Raw genomic sequence first — 14,749 nt, 5'->3', positions numbered from 1 at the left:
CCAGCTACATACACTTTAAGAATATATCATTAGATTTATACAATTTATTTCGAGGACTGTTATATATCAAAAATTTGAAAAATATCAAATTTTAATAATTTGTCATAAAATATGTATTATATCATGAATTTCAAAAAATGAAAATGATTTGATATCAGAAAGACATGCTTCGTATTCAGAATGCAATTCGATACGTCTGAGGTGCTCTCATGTCCCACAAAAAATACTGTCGAAACGCCATAAACGCTCATTCTAGATCCCTTAACATGTATAAATGCCAAAATTACTTTTTGTCTTTCAAAAAAAATCCCCGCCCTCAATTTTACACAGCGCTCATAATTATTGCACAGCTTCCGATTGGCATAATATATTCAGGTACAGCGCAAGAATCGTGGTCTTGTATATCCCCGGGCGAATATCCTATTTGTTCATCTAAAGTCAGAAAATAATGGCTAGAACTAGAATTGGAAAGAAACTCTATGTTTTTGCTATTTTGTGTCTCTGTGTTTTCGGATTATATCGGATTTTAATTGGTACTGGGTACACTCTGTCGACAACAACAAACGCGTTTAACCGCCTGCATAAAAAACCAACACGGTAAGGCTTAAATGTAGGCCTATGTGATTGAAACGTATTGTAGTAATTTCGTTATGAATCTAGTTCAAGGTCCAGTGAAAATTAATTTAAAAATGATGAAGAAAAATTATTGTAAAGCACCATGATCAATATTTAGAAAAACCGCTGTAATTTTTAACTTTAGCAAACATTGGCTTTGAGAAAATATGCAAAACGTCAAAATGATATAATGCGCCATATTTAAGCAGGATATAAAAAAGGGAATTGTCATAGCATAAATTACTTTAATTGATATGTATTACCTGTGCATAGTTATTATTTGTTTAATTTTTAAGTTAAATTCATATTTTCTAAATTCACATGTTTGGTAGTTTTATTATAGTGTAAAGCGCATTAAGGAATCTGTGATTCGCAATGCGCTATATAAATGCTGTATTATTATTATTATTATTATTATTATTATTATTATTATTATTATTATTATTATTATTATTATTATTATTATTATTATTATTATTATTACAAAATATACAAATATACAAAATATAAACGTAGTTACATTATTTAAAATGTATATTTTGATCCTATAGTGAATGACATTATGCAGCTTTTTTTATATTCGTCACCGGGACTCGTCAACCAGTTTTACAGATTTTAGGACATCTTGGATTTGACCACTTACCTCAGTCAGCAAAAAGGCAAACATATATTTTCCCCCGGGAATAAATCGAGTGAAGACATGCTTTTACACACGAAAAATGAGATAATTGATGTAGTGCTGAGCACCAGATATACAGAGCTGAATGTTTGGGTTTTTTTGGGTTTTTTTCATTTTATTTCATTTATTTTTGTTGTTGATGCATGTTGTTGTTGCTGTTGTTGGTTATTGTTTAGTTTAGTTTTTTTGTAAGACACAATGAACCTACCCGTACTTAAAAACAAGAATTTGCCTCCAACTGCGCACCTATTATAGCTGGTAAACATCCCGGGCAAACATGAACCATTCATTTGCTGTATTCTAATTTATATAATAATCAACGATCAATGATTTGAGGTACTTTTGTTTCATTTTATAGATTCCAACCTTACACATTTCACGGGCTGCGCATATATACTCCTATGAATATTTCACATTTCTGGTGCCGTTAATTTACTCTTCAATTGTTATTTTGCCAAAATCGTCAGAAAAATGATGTTTTTTATAGTTTAAAATTGCTAGTCAATCACGCTTCAAGTTCGCGCCCACGCCCAAGGCCTGTTGTTTTTCTATAGCTATGTACAAATCTTGCATGGCAGTGAACATGGTGAAAAAGCCATGTATACCTAATATTATCCATATAATGCCCATAGAAAGCAAATAAGAAATGGTTTTCACCTGTATATAGTAAAATATCAGTACAACGGTCTCAGTGAATAGGAACAAAAGTTTGAAATATTTTTAAGGTCAATTTTTTATCGGCCGACCCTGACGGTTATGGCAAGCTAAGCGGCTCAGAACGTGGGACTAGCTACGCGCAGCTTCTTTCTCGTTACGTGCAGCTTATTAACCAATCAGATTCGCGGTTTTAAACACGTGGAGCTGATGTAAACATCCTCTCTCACAAATATTATGTTGTTAATTTTTGTAAATGAAAATATCTGTAGTATATCAGCAAAAAATGGTATAGGTGCTATTAAAGTAATATCTGAACAGAATAATGATTGTTCTATATTTAGGGGCTATCATTTTCTTCGGAAGGGATCACAAATATAGGGGTCATACTTTTTGGAAAGAAAAATAAGGGGAGGGGGGTCATAAATTGATAATGACAAAACGTAGGAGTCACAAGATGACTACAGATAGTGTGTTTATTGTATTCAAAAGACTGATTTCAATACAATTTTAGCCTGTCTAGGGGTAAGGTGTATCGGTGGTGGGAGTCGGGGTCATAACATTTTGATGCCGAAATAGTGAGGGCCGCAATTTATTGACGCCGACTTTTTGTAAATTTAGGAACCCCCCCCCCCCGTTCCGAAAAAAAATGATGACCCATTTTACTCTCTCCATATTTACACAGTGGCATGTGATATCGCTTTCCCTGCAATATCTTTACACAGCGCTTTACATCAGTAGTAGTTGTTGTTTGACCTTCATATCCCTGCACCGCTAATACAGCCCTGAGTATAAAGTTACTTGCTATTAAACACGGTGTAAACTTGGAAACACTAAATAAATATGCTTTGTGTCATTTTAGCCAGGCATTAGCAACATGTTCTCTTGACACGTGCTGTGATTTGGCCTCCTTTACCCGTTCGTTATCTATGCTAATTCCGTAAATTAATTACAAGATAATAATTGTGAAAGAGGATACCTATAACTATACTACGCGCAGCTAACGACCCAACCACGTGATTAAATTTGACTATTTTGATTGGTCAAACAGCTGCTCGTAACGAGAAAGAAGCTACGCGTAGCTGTTCCACGCTTTTGGCCCCCTTGGCTTGCCATAGACGGTGTTCTTTTCTAGCCGAGTACTTATTCAGCTTGTCCATTGACCTGATCAGTTAAGGTTCAAGGTTGTATGTCAACGCATGCATGAAACGTACTGCTGTCAAAGCGTTCTACTATCCATACAATTAGCTTTAGTATTTTTAAGATATTTGATAAAAGTATTGATAAATGTGACAATTCATGAATCAAGTTTTCAACTGCAACTTCCACTTGACAAATCAGATGATAAACACTTTTAATTGTTGAAATTAAAATTCCTTATAATACAAGTAATAACACTAATAATAATAATAATGATAATAATAATAATAACACTACTACTACTAATAATAATAATAATACAAATAATAATAATAATAATAACAATAATAATAATATATAATAATAATAATAATAATAATAATAATAATAATAATAATAATAATAATAATAACAATAATAATAATAATAATAAAATGATAATAATAATTATAATAATAATAATACAGGGTAGGGTGGCAAGTCAGTCCACTCCCCTGCTCAGTTGACAGAAATATTTTGACAAAATTTATGATTTACATTGTCCTTTTGGGCTATTTTAGACCAAAATGGACCCCATTTTAGCCCATTTAGTATTAAAATGCCAATTTACCTCGGACTTCGCGCGCATTTATCTCGGTAAAGCCATTCTGTGAGGCATTTTTTTCATCTCGAATTTGAACACGAATCTTAGAAATAAGAGTTATAATTCCATCCTTTATATGTAGGCCTAAATCATAAATAATATGAGTGCTAGGGCATCTCCTCGGATACCTGAAAAAAAAACCATAAAACTCAGTTGGATCAAAATACCGGGACAAAATGGACCTAAAGTTGTAAAAGACCTATGCATCTTCCTTTGGCACGATTTAAGGAAACATTATTGTCGTCAGTTTTGTTCATTTTAGCATGGAAATTGCAATTTTTAGCCGCTTCGCGCGCATTTGTCCGGATAATGTTCTTTAAGTAACAGATCAGTGGAATGATTTGCAAATTTTGGCCACAGACTTGGTGACTCCGGTACATTCCCCTTCAGATTTTAGCATTGAAATAGCAAAATTATCAAATTTTCCTGCGCACTTCCTGGTAAAGGAATTCTGGAGACAGCTTGGGAAAAAACTTGGGTTACAATTGTGGGGGAGGGAGGGTGTCTTCAATCCGATGAGGCAGGGGTGGTATTAATCATGTTGTCATACCCGAAGGGGCGAAATAAATAAAAAGCGAGACCTTATCTTGTCAAGCATGATACGCGAAACATGCCCCCCCACTTCAAAATTAATCAATTAATTAATTAATTGAAAATAAAATAAAGAAAATAACATAAAGAGAGAAATAAATAAAAAGCAAGACCTTATCTTGTCAAACATGATACGAGGAACATAAAAATATAATGGAGCATGCCCCCAATACAAAATTAATCAATTAATAAATAGATAATTAATTAAAAATAAAATAAAGAAAAACATAAGGGGCGAAATAAATATAAAAAGCAAGACCTTATCTTGTCAAGCATGATACGAGCATGCCCCCACTACAAAATTAATTAATTAATTTTAAGCACATCGCTTGCATGAAAGAAATGATTTATTTAGCAAAACTATTTTTATTTTCTGCTTACATATTATACATGCGCATGTTTAAAAGCTAAATAAAATACCAGTATTTACAAGTATTAAATAAACTAGATTGTAGCGTATTTCTTTCTTTCGCTCGCCCACCCCCCTTCTGACGTGCCAAAAAACCTTGGCCCCTCCCGCTTTGATGTGCCAAAAATCTTTGCCCCCCCCCTTACACATGCAAGATTTTTGGGAACCTGAATTTAAAACCTTAAATTGTCTTAATCATAATGCGAGGTCACTGTGTTTGGGAGTAAGAGGTGCGCTTAGGAGGGGGTAAGTGTGTAGGGGTGGGATGTGGAGATAATATTAGACAGGGGGTTTGCTTTCATAATTATGTGCAATATAATATTTTATGTTTTTCTTATGCTAATTTCTTGTTATAATGTATTTCAATAACTTTTATGTGCAATAATAGTAAATAATTTTGTTGTTTTAAGATAGTAAAAAGGAACGCAATTTGGCTATTTGCAACGATGTTATTTTGAAATATAAATATGAAAAATATAGAACATGTAGAGTATACCAGCAATCATGGTAATCATGATTTTCTTCAGTTAAACATCAAGCTCTTGATTTCTCGACAAAATAACATGAATAACCCCAAAAAAGATCTCAAATCACATTGTTTGTTGGCAGCATACAGTCTCGATACTTCAAGAAGTATAAATATTATTATCGAATTTGCATTAGCTTGCCAGCTTATAAAACAATAATTTGGATACAAATTTGACACATTAAACGAATTTATACAACATTAACACAATTGTAGTGTTTTTAAACTAAATATGCAATCTATGACTCCATTTATGAAACATTAGAGAATGAATTTTGAGAAAACCTTCTGAGAATTACAAACACCCGTGAAGCAGCAAGACCTTCCCTCTAAGCTTTTAATCCGATAAGCTGATTATCTATTTGTTTTCATGAATTGGAAGACATTCTTTGATATATTACTGAGCTCAATCATCTGAAATTACTGAGGGAGCGTGAGCCACCCAGGCTGGTGGCTCAGCATAGTATTTTATTAACAGAAGGTTTTCTCCAAATTCGTTTTCTAATGAACCTTTGTCAACATTTCATCAGCGTACATATCTGGTGTTTCCTCTTCATTCAAAAGCCGCATTTAGAATTGTGTATTTTTAAATTGACTAAATTTATTTATTTGTATATTATTGTGTGAAATCTCTATAATTGAACGAAATGACCCACAAATTCACAAAATGACATTTATTTATGTATTTATTTATTTATTCATTCATAACAATTGTGTCAAAGACCAGGTGAGAACCCAATAGTGCAAGATGCACAAAATTAAAGGGTGGCCTAATTACACCAAACACAAAATAAAAGGGACAGACAAAAATTGGTTAAACCAAATGGATGAGAAAAATAAAATACAAGACAAAACAAATGGTGGAGGAGGAGATGGCTAGCACACCTGGCCACTAATGGCAGATTTGAAGGCAGCCAGGGATGGTGATTTTAATACAGTGTCAGGAAGGTAATTCCATAGTGTAGGTGCACATGGGAAGAAAGCTTTTTGAGACAGAGAGAGACGGGAAAACGGAATAACAAGGGCGCAGCTGTTGAGATTGCGAAGGCCAGGGCGCGGGTGCAGTTTAAATGGGTTTGGCGAAGAGCATAGCTTGTGAAGGACATTTTGATTGTCAAGTAACACACATTTTTATTTTGATATATCAGGTAGTTGAACATTTTGAAGGCTTGCCAGCTTTCAACAAACTATGTAAAAGAAAATACCAAACCAAATAAAATTTGTCAAAAAAAATGACAAACAAATGCCAGCAACAACCACTTTTGAATAGTTTTTGCCACGTTTTGTATTTTTTGCATCACCGCATTCCATACAGGTTAAAGTACTGAGGGGATTCAAGCTTGTGACAAAAAAATGCCGACACGTTGTATAATTTGATCTAATGGCCATTCATCTATGAGATAAAGATAAGAAAATTGGAATTTATTATCAACGCTGATGGCGCCAATAACTGGCACTCTGTCGGTCGTGCTACGGTACGGTCCTTTGGTGTTTGTATGACCGTCCCACACGCCATGTACGTACTGTATTATGAACATTGCATAATGGTTTGACTAATATTTCCATCGTAATAATAAACCGTCTAATTCAAAATTGCGGATGTTAACAAACTACAGCACCTAAAATTTAGATTTTTCCAGGGTACGTTAGTTTACTAAAGTACATTACAATCGTGTAAAAACAGAATTTTGAAAAATATTGAGGGCGTCCTCATAAGCAAATAAAACGTTACAATAATTGTAGAAGAACAAGAATTACATTTGAGATATATAAACAATAAACATTATAATATTGAATGTTTTTATAATCGTCTTGTACAATTACGGACCTGCACATACAACACGTCTGATTTTTTTTAAACACATTTTAGTGATTTTTTTGTTTTCGTCCAATATAAAAACAAGTAAACTGCTTTGTATATTAATCAAATATTTTTGGGGTTTTTTCTAAACAGTAAACATGGTCAACCTAATCAACCTGATCAAGTATCTTTCGAGATGGATAAATTACGGTAAGCAGTTATGCCTGTGTTGTCCCGTTTCAATCTTATTTATCCCGTTCCCATTATTTTAGCTTCGTTCCTTTTCTTACATTTCCTGATTAATCTATTTCTTTCCTCCTTTACTTTATATTTTGTTCTCGTTCTCATTTTGTTACTGCTTAAGGGATCTGGAATGTGGGACATGAGAGCACATCAGACATATCGAATTGCATTCTGAATACGAAGAATGTCTTTCTGATATCAAATAATTTTCATTTTTGAAATTCACGATATAATACAAATTTTATGAAAAATTATTAAAATTTGATATTTTTCACATTTTGGATATATAACATTCCTCGAAGTAAATTTTATAAATCTAATGACATATTCTTAAAGTGTATGTAGCTGGGAGGAAAAGCCGACGATCAATTGAAAATTTTGACCTTTCATATGGGAGATTCCATAGAAGATCTCATTTTTTTTTGGTGCTTTGGGAAAAAAATCCACATCTTCAATACGAAAGATCAAAATTTGCAATTGATCGTCGGCTTTTCATCCCACTTACATACACTTTAAGTATAATCATCAGATTTATAAAGTTTACTTCGAGTACTGTTAAATATCAAAAATATCAATTTTTAATCATTTGGCATAAAATGTGTATTACATTGCGAATTCAAAAAGAATTCGATATGTTTGATGTGCTCTAATGTCCCACAATAAATACTGTCCAAACGTTCATACCCCACCCCTTAATGTTGTTTTCCTTTCTTGACCACCACCCAAACTCAACTTTGTATCGTCTTCGTAATACCTTTATCCTTACTCCTTAATCCCAATATTCCATTAGAGAATGAATTTGGAGAAAACCTTCTGATAATTACAAACACTCGCTGAGCAGCAAGACCTTCCTTCTAAGCTTTTAATCCGATAAGCTGATTATCTATTTGTTTTCATGAATTAGAAGACATTCTTTGATGAATTACTGAGCTCAATCATCTGAAATTACTAGAGTGTGAGCCATCCAGGCTGGTGGCTCAGCATAGTATTTTATTAGCAGAAGGTTTTCTCCCAATTCATTTCCTAATGCCCTGCATTATTATTATTTCTATGTAGGCATAATTCTAATATGTCATTGTATTTCTAAACAGTCCCCGCATATTGAAGATTCTTCCAGTCAGTAGAACACTTCGTGCCTTCTACAAACAAGGCGAACAAGACAATTATTCTAACTCAACAAAGAAGAACAGTATGCTCCTCTGCAATTGTACCACTGATCTTTCTTTTGGGATATTAAGCCGAAAATTCAACACTTGCGCTGTTGTAGGAAATGGTGGAATCCTCCAGAACAGTCGATGTGGAAAGGAAATTGATAGCATGGACTTCGTTCTAAGATTTAATATGGGTGCACTAAAAGGATACATAGATGATGTTGGATTTAATACAACTATTATGAGTATAAATACGGAAGGAATTGGCTGGATGATTGGTAATTTGACAAACGGAACTGATTTACTTAGAAAAGCGGAAATGCAAGACAATTTGTATTTTTTACCCGCAAATTCAATTCTTTGGTATATGAAACATACAAAAACAAGCCGGGGATACTTAAGCGCAATGTATGATATATTACACAGAACTAAGCATAAAAAGGGACCACGTTTAGCATTTGCAGCCGCCGACTTAGTAGTTCCGACAGAAAAGTGAGTATAACTACAATTCGTCGGGTGTATTACATAGTGACGGATCTGCACATCACGGTAAATCCATAGTGACGGATGTTGACATTTCAAAATAATTGCGCAAGACATAGTCACGGATAACGTTGGCAATTTATTACATATGTGAGATGTACGATATTACAACATTTTAACGTTTTGAAAATATCTTTCAAGGGTCTACTTCTAATAGACACATGAATTGCTGAACATTAATGGCAAGTTTGTAATCTATGCCCAATACAATTTACCTACTCAACGTTTTCCCGATGCCCATTTTTGATAAATTTGCGATCAACATCTGTCACTATGTAAAACACCGTGTGTTTGACATCCGTCACTATGTAATGCACCCGACGAATTTAACAATTTTCGTTCCTATGTTTGTATAAAAACAAATTGGCCCTGGTATTTTCCCGTTTTCGAGGCCAAACACTTGCACTTCCCTGGTACAATATTGTTGCTTTTAATGGTGTCAAAATTTATCTGCACAAATTTTTCTCGAGCTGGCTAACCAGCGAGGGATATTAGAGTCGAGCGAACATGAGACTTCATCAGAAATTAAGAGGAACTAACACATTCCTAGGAAATGATTAGGGCCTTATTTATCTGAACTTTATATCGAATTGTGATTGTGATGTTTAGAGCAGATGAAATGTAAATTTTATTGCTTGCATGTTTTATAGCATAAAATTTGATTTACATCACTCGAAAATTCATTCGAGAATGCGTTGGAGTCTACACCGTAAATTATAGAAAACAATCATAACGATTGGCTCGAGTATGAATATATGGATATTTACCTCCAATCAAAATGTATGTTACTTCCGCATTTATAAGGAGTAAGCAATATCAATGTGACGTTTCTTTAAACGGTAAGTGATTTGGTGCAAATTTAGTGTTCGGACACTAGAAGCAATGATATTGCATTTAATACATCATGACGGTATAGACGAATCCAATTTCACGCATTCCTTCTCCTCAATGGCAGCCATAGCCGCGACGGGGACCCAGCTATCTCACCTAAAATGTGAAATAATGCGGTCTTGAAGGGTATTTTGAACTGCATTCTTTCACCCGTGTTACACGTAGACAAAAGAATGATGACAGTTTACAACACAAAAGAATCTAACATCGAATTTAAGCGGGTTTAATCCACCCAATTGGGCACTCACAACACCTGTTTGGTACATGCGGGGAACCAAATATGGCCGACCAAATCCTGACCATGACTTGACTCGTTGGATTCGTCTATTGCTATTATGCCATAGCGGAATGTTTGATTTTGAGGATGTAAGACAGCCATTGAAGTTAGCAATCGATTTCGCTTCGTTTTCATGAAATCGGGTATACTTACCCTGTATGTTCTCACAATACGGGAACACTACGGTCTGGTGAACCGTAGATATTTTCCCGTATTTTGTGAGAACAAACAGGGGTAACGATTTTATCCTTTAGTGAAGATTAATTATACTATCTTCCGACTGAAGATTAATTATACTATCTTCCGACTTATTCGTAAACTTTGTTCAAGGAATTTATATAAACTGAGCTCAAAAAGAAACTTATGATTTTTCACAAGGTCATATCTTGAAATCCTGTCAATCAAATTGAACCAAAATTACACACAGATTTACTTCAATACTCTACTCTTAACACATGTCAGTAACCAAGCAGTTATCCAACTGACACAACAGCAAAATGCACTGACATGGGACAGCTTCCTGGACCACATTCACAGCCCAGCCCTGTTTCATGAAAAAAAGTGTATACAAGCAGAAAGCAGCACCGTTTTATCATCTGTGCAAGGATCTTGTGTGCATTCTTACATATTTTTTGTCCTGGGTGCCAAATCATGTTGGGCTGTGAAAGTGAAGGAAGTCCAGAAGCTGTCCCATGAGAGTGCATTTTGCTGTTGTGTCAGTTGGACAACTGCTTGGTTACTGACATGTGTTTTGAGTAGAGTATTAAAGTAATCCTGTGTGTAATTTTGGTTCATTTTGATTGACAGTATTTTAAGATATGACCTTGTGATTCACAAGTTGTAAAAATTATAAGTTTCTTTTTGAGCTCAGTTTAGTTTGATCTTACTGAAAAGTAGGCCAGTTTCTTTATTGTTTTTCTAACAGTGCATCCATGAAGCGTGTGAAGTGTGCGCACGTGGCTTAAGATGTCGCGCATGTCATGTTACGCAGACACGCGCGTGTCAGGACTACGCAGGTAATACGGGAAATATTACCTGCCTGTATATTAATGAGGAGCACGCAGGTAATACGGATTTTTATCCAAGTGATGTTTGACCAATGAGATAGCAGAATTCTTATCAACTAAAGGATCCTTTACAGTCGGGGGACATCATGCGCGTTTTCCGTTTAAAGGTCAAATTATTAACGTACGCGACCTTTGCAAAAATGGCCTCCGCACTCTTGGCTTCCAAGCCAAGCTATATTATCATTCGTTTGCGACCTCGACCTTTGAACCGAAGTAGGAAACTAGTCTTGTTAACATGCATTTGTTTCCGCCTCAGTAAAACACTTTTGTAGGATGATGTTTAAAATTTAAGTGGTGGGTAATTTGCAGGAGGCTAAAAAGTAGCCTCAGTCCCCTAGACGGGGGAATATACGGTTTGACCCTTAAAATTGCAACAAAAGGTTTTAACTCATTATGGTACTATGGGACCTCAGGAATAACAGAAAAAATAGTTATAAAAAATCGGGCTACCGGAAAGTGGTTTTCCAAGATGGCGTCCAAAATGGCCGCCAAAACATCTACTACTAAATTACTATAATTTATTTATTTTTCACCACAGAGTTGCCATTTTGGTGTCTAAACCCACGTTTGGGGGGTCAGTCAAGGATTCTAACATGATCAACAAAAATATTTTAGAGTGATCAAATAACCGAAAAATCCAAGATGGCGTTCGAAATGGCCGCTAAAATTACTACAATTAATTCATTTTTCATCATAGAGTTGCAATTTTGGTGTCTAATCCCATGTTTTGGGGGTCAAGCGTTCTACTGTGATCAACAAAAAATATTACAGAGTGATCAGGTAACCTACAAATCCAAGATGGCGTCCAAAATGGCCACCAAAGACTCTTAAAATACCTATAATTTACTTATTTTTCACCCATGAGTTGCTGTTTTGGTGTCTACACCCATATTTTTTGGGTCAAGGATTCCAATTTGACTAATAAAAATAGTTCAGATTAATCAGATAAGCTACAAATCCAAAATGGGTGCCTAAATCCTATTATTCAGGTGATAGCTTTTAACTCAATAATGATCTATTGAAGAGTTGACATTTAAGTATCTACACCCACGTTTGGGGTCCAAAAATTCAATATAGCGTCCAACATGGTGTAATTGTATTACACTGTATATATATCGGGTCGTTTTCAGGTTGGTAGTGATGTGTCTCACGTTGATAGGTTGGTAAAATGAGTAAAACATTTGTGCCTGCAGTGTTAGTTGCGTCATTGGTTGGTTGGTTGATACCCCTCTTTTCATTAGGAGCACTAAGACAAGTCTCGTAGTTAAGCTGAAATAGGTTGCCCAATTGCAGCAATTATAACAGAAAAGTCAATATTGGCATGACAAAATTGGCAAGACACAATAGGCAGGTCAACTGTTGGCTGTCATAAATTGGCCATACTGCAGTTACTGTCCGTTTTCCTATACACAATACACAGTGCTCTCACCATTGACGCGTGACCTCTACAAATGATGATGTTGGAAGAATGGACACTTGCCTAGTTAACATCACTGTGTGAAAAATAACCAGCCAATATTTAATTTATTCTCCAAACTTCTAGCAAATATATTTCTCTAACAATATGACCTAAAATTACAGCTAGGTTAGATGTTCAGAAATGGTCGCACTTTTGTAAAATATGAGTGAGGGCAAAGCATAGCTAGCTCATAGCTAGCCAACTCCCCGTGTTAATTGAATGGAGATTTGACCGAAAATATTGAGCTATATTGGTAACGGACCGCTCCGTTCTGAAGGATGCCACAAAAAAACGGTACAAGCTACATTTAAATTATTCTATGAAATTCTAGAAAATATAGTTTTGTAACATGTCCTAAATTTTTAGCTAATTTAGGTGTTTGGAGAGGGTCGCACTTTTGTGTTTTAGGAAGGATATGTAAACGACAAATAACACCAAAAATATGAAGAAATTATTTCCAAACAGTGTTAAGTCAACAATCATTATGTTGCTCATTTTCAAGAATGCTGGTTTACAAAAAGCACGCCATTGTCTCATTTCGTGAACAAAGGTACACATACCATTGTTTCCTTTCGTTTCCTTTATAATCGGTTACCCAACTGAAGCTATAATACCAGCTTTATTGCGATATCGCACATGTAAAACAGACACTTGTGCACAACCAGAGAAGATCCGATTTAATCCGTTGAGCTGTTTCAATGAGTGTTATCTTGGTTTAATAGCTTTTAATGGGGTTTAAGTCCTGCAAAGGTCGAGATGAATTCTACTGTAGACATGACTGCATCATGCTAGTCAAAAATAGGTAGAGACATAATCCCATTGGCTTGTAATAAGTCCAATTTGGAAAAGAGTTGACTCGGACATATAGGCACATAGTGAAGATGACGTTTCGCTACAAGCCTTCATTTCCAATATCATATGACATCCCTAACTCAGGCAAGACTAAAAATCTGATCATTTTGAGTTGAGTTAGTTAGCTACAGTACATCATTCACTCTGCCTCTCATCTTCCATTATTTGATTGCTGTATGGGTTAACACATGAGTGAGTTTGGCAGGGTCCACTTCCAGCATGACATGGTAGTTCGTATCTTCGGCAGCTGCAGCGAGGTGGGCAGTTTTTCAATTACAGTGGCTCATTTTGAGTATATGGGCAGCCTTCATGTCAGTCATGATCGGAACAATCTGGTCGTTGTCTATTTTCCACCCCAGTCATGCCAGCCCATGACATCCATAGATACCATTGTCGGTCCCTCCAGATCATAATCTGGTTAGTAAATGTGGAATTTGGTGGAGGATGCTGTGGGCGGCAAAGGTTCAGGAGTGACAAACGTTTTTACAGATGTTAACTTCTTGACAAATATGTTGTAGCCAGGGTTGCAAGTGAACTCTCCCCATTGGTGCCTAACATAACAGTCAATAGCCTTGCTACCAAAACAATCTTTTGGAAGGCCGATTTCTTCCCAATATCAAAAATCCTGGAGGTTGTATCACACCCGGTAAATGTGTGGATGAAGAGAAGCTGGTACCATAAATCTTCACCTAGATTGCCTTTAGTTTTTTCAAAACGGTAGTATAGTTCTCTGACATGTGTATCTGCATAATTATAAAGAGCCAGGATTAAAAGATCAGTGTCTTCACTAATCAACGTTGTAATGTCAATGGTAGCTTTCTACCGCCGCTCTAAAAAATTCTACATCTGTACCGTCTGATGCATTGCTCACATTTCACGCCAGGCATTATGTTCTTCAGTTCATCTGTAATGAGATCAATTAGCCCTTACTTATTGCTAGCTCTTGACAAGAAGTCATCTTTTTTTTGAAAATTCCGTCTTTGCGTAAACAACTGGATGGACATTCTGCCGTTGGTGTATATTGTCTTTGATGGCCAGACCTCCACCATACCCATCAAAGACCACAGTAGTCAATCCATAATAGCGAACAGTTAAGTCTGCATATGACTGTGCAATCACCCCATAACTGTCTCCAATTTCCCATGGTACTCGATGCAACAAGGATCCTCCATCAAGGACGTAATGATCAGGTTTTGGATAAGATTCTT

At 35.4% G+C, this 14,749-nt stretch overlaps 1 protein-coding gene across 2 annotated transcripts in view; it reads left to right on the top strand.

Annotated features, from left to right (window-relative positions):
- The first annotated feature begins 368 nt into the window (after nucleotides 1-368).
- LOC140164815 (alpha-2,8-sialyltransferase 8B-like) overlaps nucleotides 369-14,749 on the top strand; it is a 119,810-nt gene continuing 105,429 nt past the window's right edge. Inside the window, exons 1-3 of one of the 2 annotated variants that reach the window (XM_072188185.1) lie at nucleotides 369-597; nucleotides 7,212-7,268; nucleotides 8,393-8,944. In XM_072188185.1, the coding sequence (XP_072044286.1) occupies nucleotides 449-597; nucleotides 7,212-7,268; nucleotides 8,393-8,944 (758 nt within the window). In that variant the 5' untranslated portion in view covers nucleotides 369-448. The remainder of the gene's footprint in view (nucleotides 598-7,211; nucleotides 7,269-8,392; nucleotides 8,945-14,749) is intronic. The other variant, XM_072188184.1, reaches the window with a different exon arrangement.

The sequence above is a fragment of the Amphiura filiformis genome, chromosome 11 (genome assembly GCF_039555335.1).
Source record: "Amphiura filiformis chromosome 11, Afil_fr2py, whole genome shotgun sequence".
Taxonomy (NCBI): Eukaryota; Metazoa; Echinodermata; class Ophiuroidea; order Amphilepidida; family Amphiuridae; genus Amphiura; species Amphiura filiformis.
This window is presented reverse-complemented; position numbering and strand designations above follow the sequence as displayed.